At 29.7% G+C, this 13,242-nt stretch overlaps 1 protein-coding gene and 1 pseudogene across 1 annotated transcript in view; one reads left to right on the top strand and one right to left on the bottom strand.

Moving 5' to 3' along the window:
• Positions 1 to 13,242, top strand: part of LOC107162611 (DNA-binding protein D-ETS-3) — a 58,580-nt gene that overhangs the window by 27,283 nt on the left and 18,055 nt on the right. Inside the window, exon 6 of the mRNA XM_089229268.1 lies at positions 7,511 to 7,561. Within this exon, the coding sequence (XP_089085394.1) occupies positions 7,511 to 7,561 (51 nt within the window). The remainder of the gene's footprint in view (positions 1 to 7,510; positions 7,562 to 13,242) is intronic.
• Positions 9,813 to 10,429, bottom strand: LOC149054831 (uncharacterized; annotated as a pseudogene).

The raw sequence follows: 13,242 nt of genomic DNA, 5'->3' as shown, positions 1-13,242 counted from the left end.
TAAAAGGCACTATAATTTTTTCCTCCCTTCCTACATCATGACAGTCGCTATTGCCAGGGGTCGCCGCCAGTGAACAACATAATTTTTGCATCAGTAGACTTTTTTCACATCAAAATATTTATTTCGCGCAATGCCCACATATTCTTTTTTGATAAACGCGTTTACTAGCCCGTGACAAATTTTATTATTTGTCAAATTTTTTATACGTTATATGGTATTATGTTATACAACAGCATGTTTTTATTCAGATATTCATAGTGTTATAAAATGAAAAATATATTCATATTTATTACAAAAATCTATATGCTTTTTAAACAATTTTTTATTTTTTATTTTTTTAATAATACAATAATAATGATAAAATATTTAATTGTATTTAAATCTATAGGGACTTAAATATTTATTAAACTTTTAGTATATTTTTTGTAGGTTTTTAAGCTTATAGAATTATAAAACTTGTGCTTGTGTATGTTTGGTAAGGATATATTGCTAAAAATCTCGGGTGGTCACCCATCCGGGAGCTAGCAACTGCGGCTGGTACGTCACTCAGCGCGTTTTCGCAGTTTGAGCGTACGTCTGCGCCTCACCGAGCCACTAACATATTATTATTTTATTAAAAAAGGAGAGAGACCTTTATATTATTGCTCTGAAACCATTAAATATAAAGAATGATTTATCGAGTATAATAATCTATCTCATTTTCTCTTTTATAATACCGAATTTATTTGAATATTGATTTGTAATTTTAAAATATATTTGAAAAGAATAGATTTTTAGTTAAAGAAGTATATCTTGTACACTGACACTTTTTTTACACAATAAAAATCGTTATTTTTCCTGAAAATTCTTAAGTCGATTATATTTATTATGCTTATACCTAATGAATCACATTTACCAAGTCCATATTCAGTGGAGTTATTTGAATTTAAATGCAATTTATGTTTACATTAACTTTGCATAGAAAGTAAGAACAAAATATATTTGTTTTTTATTTACACTTATATACAGGAATAAAAATATTATAATATGAAGACATGTTCGCAGCTACATTAGCGAGAAACCGGGTAAATTATGGTGACAATAAATCAAGAACTATTACAGGTGTTATCTAATTCTCCATTAGTCGTGACCAATCAATAATCGATACAGTTTTTAGTTTCAATATTTTGATAGATGCAGCCAGTACCTAATATTACATTTATTACCTATGTGTAGATCGATATTTGCTTGGTTAGAAATAGTAATGTCTTATTCATGATATTTTAAGATTTGTTTACAACGAACGCGTACCTTAAAGGAAAATATAATGGCGATCAATTTTGTCAAAAAAAAAAAAAAAAACATTATTTGGTAAACCTCATACTTATGAATAAATTTGGTTACTAAATATAAAAAGCTGTCGGTAGGTACAATTTTTAATTATTTAAATCATATGCAGTCTTCAACTGACCGCGACCGTGGCCCGTGCTTTATTATGTATACATATAATGAGTGTACGCAAGGGTCGCTTAGTTGCAACGGTGATGCAAATTATCGAACCGTGGAGTATAAAACAAAGTCATATTATTCTATTATTGACGAAGGGTTCATTGAACACGGTGTGTGTGGGGTGGGGGGGGGGTATAAGACAAAAATTATAGTATATGAATAATAAACGCGTACCTATTATACTACAAAAACCAAAACAGTTTGTTGAAATGATAATATTATGTGGAAACGATGCAGTGATATCCAACAAGATGATAAACAGTATAATATATGAGAAAGTGAGATAGAAATAGACGAAAAGGTTTATACCTAATTGTGCGCCAAGTATGATATAAAGAATGTTCAAATATCATATAAAAATTATCTTTGTATGTATGGTCCTAAGATTTGACAAACCGCACTGTTTACGATTTCCGTGTTATAATAGTCAAAACCAACTCATTTCACATAATATTATACAAATATTATTAAACTTAGTGTAATTAAATACCTTATTGCTGTATTGCATTGCACCGTCAGTCGTCACCAAACTTTTTGGATTTATTTTTAACTGCAACCCACGACTGGTTTAGTATTATAAAAAATAAATAAAAGAAACGATACTATTTCTGATGGTCATAATTTTCAAAATGTACTAAAATTTAAAACTATCCTAAGTGAGTGTTATTATACGTTAAAACGAATGTTTTGTAATCAAAATCATCGTAAAACATCGATGACGTGCTAACATTGTATATTATGAAATGTGATGTGTAACCTAACCTTTAGTTATAACAAATCGGAAATAATGGATTGTAATTTAACGCGCTATGTGCACATATCGTGTTAATAATAATAAAATAACGGCCCGAAAAAATATTTATACTAATGAAACCTGTTAGGCGTGACTAGAAAAAAATCCTCGCTAATAACAATGGAGAAAAAATACTATGTGCTTCTAATTAAAGTATAGAAGGAAACGGTAATGGAAAATACGATAAGAATAAACGTCGGAAGGAAGGAAGGAAGGAAGGAAGGAAGGCAGGAAGGAAGGAAGGAAGGAAGGAAAGAATGCCTGAACGTACTTAGTTATTAGCCGACACGGATGATGACGGGGTGAAAAAAATTCAGAGCGGGGGAGTGCATATATAGTGAAATGTTGGATGGATAGACGGGAACGGCAGCAAACACGGCACGTATGTTTTCTTCGCTACCCTCCCCACTCTCGAGCCGACATCAGTTGCCCCTAAATATATATATATATATACCGGCCGGTTTCCACGTCGCAATATCCTATCCGACCAATCCGGAAGTACTCGAGGGGAGTGATTTGTCGTGGGCGCCGGTACCCGATTGGTCGTCATCGATTTTTCCGACGCCGCGCCCCACGCGCGTCCACCGTCGTCGCGCGAGCGGCTCCTTTACGCGCGGCGCTCTGGCGTACCTCGATTCCGCCAGCGGGTCAGTTGTACTGTCGCGTCTGGTCTGATATCATTCTCTCCCGAATTGTATACATCACCACACCGCCGAGCTTTTTCACACTTAAGACAAACACACACTGACACAGTCATATGCACACAAACGCCGTATATATATTGTGGAACACGTGTACGATTCGATCATATATAAAAGTCCACCGTTTTGGTTTAATCGAAATCGACCTTTTGCATACGCTATTTGTACGTATGGCAGTGTCGGAAATAATCGTAACGATCGGGTGAACGATCTATCGCGTGAATAATTATTATGTTGGACATCAAAACGTCGGATTACCTCAGCAGAAATGGGACGTTCCCCAACTTATCAATGATTTTTGCCGGTACGTGTTTGCATTTCTTATTTTTACTGACAGGATATAGCACATACTGTATGTTTTATACTACTTTAATTTATTTCAAATCAATAACTATATACATGCAGTGATACCTATAGCTAGGTACGAGCTTTATTCGTTTCAAATCGATAATATTTAAACTGAAAATCTTATTATTATTATTAGAAACCTACTTAATGCAGTTATTTAGTATTGTATGTTGCATCAAAATACATGGTATTTACATTTATTGCATGTTTTTTAGTTCATATTATTATACTATGATAGGTATACTAATAAATATTTTGAACTCTTCAACTCACAACCACATACTATCTATACCATATGACTGCCTATATGTTTCATTTCTCAATATTAACTTTCTTATAATAGCTTTATTTCTTTATGATATAAGTCTGTGGCCAATATAAATAAATGATTACAAACCGTCTAAACGCTCTATATAGTATCTACTTAATCTATAGTATATTTTAATAATGTAAAGTCAGTAAGAAATTATGACATAAACATGAAAATAATAAATGAAAACCTCTAGCAAGTCTTTCTACATGCTGTATATAGTAAGTTTCGAGTGTGCGTCGTCTTTTATTTGGTCGGGGTTATCGTTTTGGACGTAAAAATTTTAATTCAGTGATAAAATCGTTAAATATGGAAAACGATTCTAATAGGATAAATCTTGTACGCTTCTAATTTTAAGATATAATCATTCACTAATATATTATAATAATGGTAATTTATTTTTCTATTGAAAAGTTATACGGTAGGTCAAATTCTACTCTAATCTAACCTACCTTTATATTAAATTAAAATATTTGTTATAACTAGGGAGCGAACTTGATTGTAATAAAAAAATCAGAATATGTATATAAATATGTAATTATTTTTATCGAAATATATAAAAAAAATATTAAAAAATTTAAAAAAGTATATCAAAAAAACGTATTAGGTAGTAGATATTGAAAATTACAAAAAAAAATATTTTATAAATGAAAGTAATACAAACGATGTAGGTATATAAAACTAGTATTATTCTGGAATATAACAATGCGAAAAACATATTGTTGAAGGTTTGCAAATGAAAAATTGCGACTGTTTGGTCGGAGAATACTCTTATATTAACTAAACGACCGTTCGAATAAACTGTCTAATTGATTTTAATGTTTCCTCGTAAATTATACTAACAATAATTCTTTCGGATGGCACTTTCATCTGGAATTTGTTGTCCGGTATATTTCTCTAAAAAATCTGTGAATTCTCGATTTCTCGATTTCTCGAATCTTGTTAATTTAGACGAAGCAGATAATGTTTAAAGTCGTCGAAAATTAAAAATCACTAAAATATGTACTTGTTTACCAAATATGTAAAAATATGTATTTATACCAAAATATGTAAAAATATTTAAAATAAATTTGGGGTTATTTTAATTAGAATGATCTAAATCGTATACATTTTTTATCAGATTTAAAATATCTCATTCTAATAAAAATATATATTTACAATTAAATCCGTTCCCTAGTTATAACTAATAACATCATATGTATTAACTATTATGTATTTAATATCAGCTAATAAATATATATCGACGTACCTACCACATAAATATAACAGTGTGAATAGGTTCATCGCATTAAATTCTTAATAGGTAGCTATTAAAAATAATTTGAATGTTTTGAAAATTTTGAAAATTTAATTGCAAATAACGAATAATAGTACAGGAAACAAAACTTTCCACTCCTTCTCTATATGAATAGTATTTTATAAATTGAAAAAAAAACCGTTTTTAAATAATCAATGTCGTAATGAATTTTCATGTTTAAAAATCTATTTAAAAACATTGTGTGCCTACTGTGCCTACATATATTTTTTGTAGTTTAAATTTGTACGAGAACAACTTAATATAACCTTATAATATGGTTCAAAATTTTTTACTGTAAAAAATATTGAGTAAATATTATAGTTAAAAAAGAAGAAAACGTCAAAATGACAAATGTCTGTAAATATACTCAAATTCATATAAATATATAGATTAGAGTTATCCAACATATTATTAATATTAATATTTAGAATAAATTTCAAGTAACTACACTTTATCATTTCACAAAAAAAAAAAAAACGATTTGGTCGAAAAAATATGTTGCGTAAATATTTCCGTTTTTCTATAATTTTTTCTTTTCTTAGTTTTTCCGAATTATTTGTAATTTACTTTTTTTGACACTATATTCTAACTAAATTAAATTTTCTACCAAAAATCATTACCAAAGTTTAAGATTGAGATTTTTACTGCTCCTGAAAGTTAACACACACACAGACCAATAATTTGAAAATGTATACATATTCATACAATTCATCTATCTCTCATAGGTCAGCATAGAACCTTAGACAAACCGTGAACAAAATTTTAATATTTCCAATCATTAATAAATATATCACTTTGTAAATTGTTTTCAATATCATAGAATTAAATAAGAATAATATGTTAAAAAAAAAAAAAAATGCAACATAGTAATTAAGATTGGCAGAATTTATTTATAATGTAGGTATATAAATCTACCTTATGGCTATAGTATTAAGATTTATCTGAAATTTTAAATAACTTAACAGTTTATAATATATTATTATGATACCTATACTGGCTATACTGATTACTGATCAAATAAGTTTCAAAATAACTAAATTTTTTGAAGTAGTTCAAGGCGAAACTATATATAGACGTATCTATAGAATAAATATTATGAGTACCTATATTAGTACAAAGCATTATAATATTGTAGTCTAATCTTAACACATAAGAATTATCTTCTACACTTGGATGTAGCGAAATTGCATATCTCTTTCGCCGACCAAAATTAAAATATTATTTATTATTATTTTAAAAGTGGTAACTATGACTTTTCTAAAATTATCCTTACCAATATAATAGGTGTTATCGTTCACTAACACAATAACTTTAGGGCCATGACTACTCATAATTTAAATCTTAAATTCTATTTTGAAATTCTAATTTAAGAGGTAAAGGTCGGGGAACTGCCTATTTTTAATAATTTAAAAATTAATATGAATTTTACTAGCAAAAACAATACTTATTTTTAGTTAATATTATAATTACTTTCACTAATCAACTATGCAAATTCGACTTCAAAACTACAATAATAAAAGACAAAATAACAAACGCGCCGTATTTTAAGTAATTTAAATAGTACCTATACTTATGAAAACTTAACATTATTGCTATTTTCTATGTACATATGAATATATCATAGACAGTATGCGAATGGCATTAAACATAATAAGTACAAAAATAAAAAAGATAATGTATAAAAAACTTAGTTACTTATTTCCTTTAAAAAAATGATAAAAAGTAATATTTACAGAAATTGTAAAAATGTATGTAGTAACTACGTAACAATAAGCATATTTAATATTGTCACTGCCTCATACTAAACGATTAATGTCTATTCAGTATTGGGGCTAGGTAAATTGAGTCCGAGATAAGTTTGGTACATTTTGAAAGCGGTAAATTGAGTCCCGGGGAAAAATAGGTAGTAGGTAAGTTGAGTCCCGGAAAAAATAAGGCAGTAAGTAATTTGAGTCCCAGGGAAAAAAGATTTACCTATATGCATTTAAAATTTAAAAATGTGCACTATAACATTTTTATTTGTGATTTGTGGACATTCATTGACTGCATGTATATGATTTTGAAAATAGCAACATGCATTTTTATTGCATAAAAAATAATTATATAATTAATAAAAATTCAATTAAAATGCATGTTGCTATATTCAAAATCATATAGGTACATGCAGTCAATGAATGTCTACAAATCACAAATAAAAATTGTATAGTGCATATTTTTAAATTTTAAATGCATATAAATCGTTTTTCCGTGGGACTCAAATTACCTACAACTTTATTTTTTCTGGGATTCAACTTACCTACTACCTATTTTTCCCCGGGACTCAATTTACCGAGTTAGGGTCATTTGGGACTCAATTTACCAACCCCGTCAGTATTCAGTGTTTGATTGTAGATTGTATTTATCAGTTTTGAATTTGAATTTAAAATATATATAAAGTTCTTAATACAATAATTTAAACTATTAAAATTATTAATAGTATAAATTAACTTTATATATATTATTATAACTATATTATTTGTAATATTTGATTATAATCTATTGTTCTAACACTTATGTAATTGAATTTTTTTTAGATACTCATTATAAAGGATCATGGAGTACACATTCATCAGGGCAAACACAAGGTGTGTATTTAGAATTATTTTTTATAAAATAATTTAATGCTATATACAGATTTCAGATAAAAATAACTTTACGACTGAATTACTTATACATTAATAATAAAGTAAACAATCCATTCACTATTTTTCTAGCATACAATTTATTAAAATTTTTGTAACTAAGTATTTTTGTTGTTTCACATGTAAAACAAAAGTATTTGATTAGGTATTCAAATATGCTTAAATAATTCCAAGGTAACAAATACTAATCAAAAATACTAGAAAAATTACTAAAATTAAAAGTTTTTTTTATTATTCCTAAAACAGGCGTAGGTTCTTCTCGGAGTTCAATATAATTAGTTTAAATTATACTTATAAATAAATTACGTTACTTATTAAGAAGTTATTTTTTTATTTTATTACTTTTCACAAAAATCGAGTATTTTGCAAAATTAATTTCATTCAATTACAAAATGGTATAAATCAATTGTGTGAAATAGATATATATATATTATTATTTATTAATAATTTAAATAATATCAATATCATCGTGCAAAATAAGAGTCAAATTCAAGAACGTCTCTTTAAACGATATAAATGATAACATGAATATGGTAGAATATTTGAAAAGAACATTTTGTTAAAAACATTAAAAAGGGGAAAAGGTTATCCTAAATAAACACATGGCATGATTGTCACGTTGTCCAGTAAAATCAATAAAATCATAAAAGAGACCTTACCTTTTGATCGTCGACTAACTTATATTCTCTGCTTTTTTACGTCCCAATCAAGTCAACAATTTTAGGGGTGAAAAGGTCTAGTATAACAAATGCGCTTGATCACGTGCGAACACTATCAAAATGTTATCGTCTGAGCCGTTTCGGACAGACAATCAAATAACATCCGCATGGATGAGCAATTCTTCTTGCATGTAAAGTAGATGTTATCCATTGATTTTTTGTTGTTACTCTGTTTTCCTCTCCCTCTTTGAATAGGATTATCACGAAGAACTTAAACAGCATTTGTATGTTTAAAAAAAAAAAAAAACTATACAACGAAAAATTGAAAAAAGTTTAATATACTTTAATATTTATACTTTATAATAGGCATATCATTTTTGATTGCAACCACACCAAATCATTATAAATTTAAAGTATAATTTAAAATACCACGTGTGTAAGTTGAAAGATGAAATTTAATTTTAAGCTTACTAAATTTCTAAAAAATTAAACATTTTATATATAATACAATTTAATAAATCATGGGTAAGTTATTAATGGCTGCCTAGTAATTAAAATAATTTGCTATAATAGTTGATTATTTTATATTTGCGATTATTATGATACATATTGAATATAATATTAATTCATTACAATAAATGATAAATTTGAATAAATATAAACATGCAGAAAAAAAGAGGCAGGTAAGTCGTGGATTTCGCTCTGCTATGTACAGTAGGTTACAAGCGGGTTACTGTAAGGATGGAATTAAATCTGAATCCAATGATATTATATCATTGTATACGAAAAACGATTCTGAGCGAAGACGGTTTATCTGTCTAGGATATATTATAGATTATTAAAAAATTTCAAATCTTAGATATAAAAGGAAAATTTTTTATGAATTTCTAGCGTAAAATAATTTACGAATTTTCGTGATTTTTACGTATGTTGTCAAAATTCAAATTTTGAATGCTAATAAAAAAAAATTGTGACTATACATATATTTCTTTTATTTTTCAACTGCTATTGTAACAATATGTTAAGAGCCTTGTATTACATTTTCAAGCTTTTCTGCCTAACAAATACATTTTTATCGATATTAATTTTAAAAAAACTAATAATGATCGAAAATTTCAAATGCCTATGAATAGTTCAACTTAAGTCGAAATTTTTTGAAAATTGCATGGTGGTGGATAGAATATACTTATATACGATCTAGGACAAATGGACGTAGCCATTTGGACGTGGCCATTTGGACGTGGCCATTTGGACGTGGCCATTTGGACGTGGCCATTTGGACGTGGCTGTTTGGACGTGGGGACAATTGGACGTCAAAAAAAAATATATATATAAACCATATTTGCATTATTAAATTAATTAAATTAATAAGCTATTTATATTTATACGTCAAAAATGAATATAAAATATTTAAATATACAAATAATTCATAATATCTAAAAATTTATTGAATGTCAAACATAGTTTTTTATATTAATTATATTATCTACCTATCTTATTCTGTTGTTATATTAAAAAGTGGTCATCATCTTATTTTAATGTAATGAAATATTTTGTGCGATTCCGCGTAAAATGATATTTTAGTTCTATTGTTATAACTTTGAACAATTTTTAAAATACGTCTATCTGCGTCAATAAATTTTTTTAGTTTTTTGGGGGGACTCTCACCAGCTTCAAGTTGGTTATAAAATACATCTCGCCCAACTTGTACTTTTCGTAAACAGTCGATGAAAGACCACAAACTAGGATGTTGAACTCCCATTTCGACATTTAGTCGTCTATTAGCTTCTTCGGCATGGTTGTTGGTCCTATCTTGACCATTCAAAACTCGTTGGTGTAAATTCCAAATGTGTGGTGGGAATAATGCTGTCCGACGACCTCTTCCGTTTCTATTAACCCTTCCAACATAATTGTCCTCAAACCAATCAAGTAAAGGTTGTAAGCATTCTGGTAAGTCATCTCCTAATTGTTGTATAGCAGCATCTAGGTTTTCGATTGGGACAAATGAAAGAGCTACGACCATTTTTATAAATATTGAAAAATCAGCATCATTCTTATATCTTGAAGCAAAACCCATTTCGTTCATTTTTTTATGAAAGTTTTTTGTCAAATGATACAAACAACCGTGAATTTCAGCGTCAGGGTATTTTTTTTTTACGTCCAATTGTCTCCACGTCCAAATAGCCACGTCCAAACGGCTACGTCCATTTGTCCCTATTCGACTTATATAAACATTTGGTGAAAATTTCATGTATCTATGGTCATTCGTTTTAAAGTTACATCAAAAACCAAAATGTTTAGTTTGTTTTTCTCGATTATTTAGAAAAGCATTAAGAATTTTTCACTTTTGACCCCCCAAAGTACCAACTAGATTCACTTTCTGATCGAACGAGGTACTGAAGTAAAAATCGAAGCATTTTTACTGCCCCAAAACGTGATGACAGACACAAAAAATAAAAAATAAAAACACACATCATGGTAAAATCAATACATTTATCGCTCCGCTCAGAATCTAAAAGAAAATGTCTAAACTGCAAGATATCCGTAGACCATCAATTATTATAAATACTATGATTCCTAGTAAATAATAATATTATACTGTTTGATAATGAAATATTTTATGCATACATATAGACATCATATCAATAAAAGTCTCTACGCAGACATAGTGAATCACATAATAATTATCTTCATCTCTTGTCAGACGAAAAATAAAATGGAAGCTCTATTAACTATAAATACCTCGGGGTGGTTTTTTGTGTGTTATAAAACAAACCGAACGTGGACATCTAATTCTATTATAATCTCTTGTTATTCGACCACCGTCAAAGGCCACAGGCACAACGGTTCAATGAGTTTTGATTAGACACATCAAAGGCTTGTTTGTTATATACCACCGACCGCATTACTAACACCGCCCTAGGCTGTCCCGTCACCTTTGTAAAAGCGTCCAACTGTAAAAGCTGGTAAATGGCTGGGGTAGACTGGTGCGTTTCATATAATATTATGAAAATTCAACCAAAACATGAAGATAAAATACGCTCATACATTTTTTTAAGACAATTTTAATATGACATTTTATTTTCACATTCATATTCAACAAATCAGACAGTGCAAACAGCGCATATTTCGTTTATGTTGGGTAAATAATTATACGACACAAAGAATGATAAAATCTGTGTAGTTTAACAGTTTAACTTCATCAAATATTATCGTTCAAAGATTCGAGAAAAAAATTATATTTAAAATGTAAAAATAATAACAAGTACGATAATATGAATGGTCTATAGTCTACACAGTATGTCATAATATTTAAACACTTAATGCTTAAACTATATTTAAGTATAATAATTTAGTTTGGAAAAATAACATAAAATTAATCATAGAAACAAAATTACTAGATTAAAACTTTAAATCAGTAGGTATAGGTAGGAACGATGTTATTCAATACTTTCTATATACTTTGGGAAAAACTAAGTACATAGGAAATAAACGTAGCATTCAAATTTTAAGTTTTAAATCTATTAAAATCCGAAATTCCATTTAAGTCCAGATAAAAAACTACAAAAATAACTCTCCAAAATAGGTTCGTCCTGCGGTGACCGTTCTATTATTATCTGCGGACGTGAATATATAGGAATATAGTAGGTACTGCGAGTGAGATATATTTATAAATAATAAAGAAAATGTAATATTATGTACCGGATAAAACATTGAACACATTTAAATACGAAAACGTAAAACCTAATCGTACAATTTTGAAACACCCCCCCCCCCCCATTCCTCCTCCACCAACCTTGATGTTGTTCGGAAAATGTATATTATGATAATTACACGACCTACACAGGTCAGTTCATTACATGTTATTATTATTATATACATATAGGTATTCGACTTGAAAAGCTCATAAAAGAAGTATATCTATACAATATTATAGTAACGAACAATTGTAAGTTTAAAAAAAACATTGAAAAATAAAAAGCACTCTGCTGGTTATAATATTTTGTACAAAACGGTTATCGTCGGAATCTCGTTGGAAATGTGTTACGCGCGTTATTCGGTTCCATTAGTGCAGCGCGCACAACAATACATAGTCGTGCTGGCGCGACGACTATAGTGTGCTAGTCGACTAAAAGTGTCGTTGGCGATATTATTGTTATGATATAAATCGAACAAGTGGAGTGTGCATGGGATTATAACAATAATGGAGGGCGGCGGCGGTTATAATTAAAATTAAACTCCTCCGGCCGTGCGTAATCGCAAACGCTGCATACACGGCGAAGCGGCAGCTTTTTCTCGTACTGCAGTTAATAATAATAATAATATATATTGGGTGGGCGGATTTCGCTAGTGTACCGCCGCCGCCGCTGACAACTGCGGCTGCCAAACGCCCCAACAAGTGACCGTGAACAAGAGTGGCCGGTATACTCGCGCACACAACAGGCGGCGCGGCGTTTAACTCGAACCCGAAATCCATCCCGTGGGATTACGACGACGACGACGACAGCCATGTCCAACCGACCGTGTCGCCCTCGCCGCCGATCGTATTATTATGATATCGTTGTTTTGATAATATGATATATATATATACGCGTGGTTTATTAAGTTTCTGTATCGTTTTTTATATACCGTGACAGCGGTGACTTCCAGATTTTTTACACCGATTTAAAGACATGCAGCCGACAAGCGACGCTTTTATACCTACTTGTCGTCGGGGTCAGATTTTGTCGCGATTTCTACACCCGCAACAGCTCTAAACGGAATAAATTACGATTTTTTAATATTGTTCGTTTCGTTTTCTAGCCCTCTTGCAGCACACGCAGCATTGGGTATTATATTATTTTTCTATATACTCGTACTGTTACTCAGAACTTTATTTCGAACTTATAGCCGTACAGGGGTGCCGAACCTTTTTTGGATTAAGAGCCAAATATTCCAATCAAGGGTTTGACAATTTTCCACGTG

Source organism: Diuraphis noxia, unplaced genomic scaffold (genome assembly GCF_037042655.1).
Source record: "Diuraphis noxia isolate RWA-SAM2 unplaced genomic scaffold, SU_Dnox_SAM2 contig0005, whole genome shotgun sequence".
NCBI lineage: Eukaryota > Metazoa > Arthropoda > Insecta > Hemiptera > Aphididae > Diuraphis > Diuraphis noxia.
The sequence above is the reverse complement of the archived record's forward strand: the minus strand, read 5'-3'. Positions and strand labels throughout refer to the sequence as shown.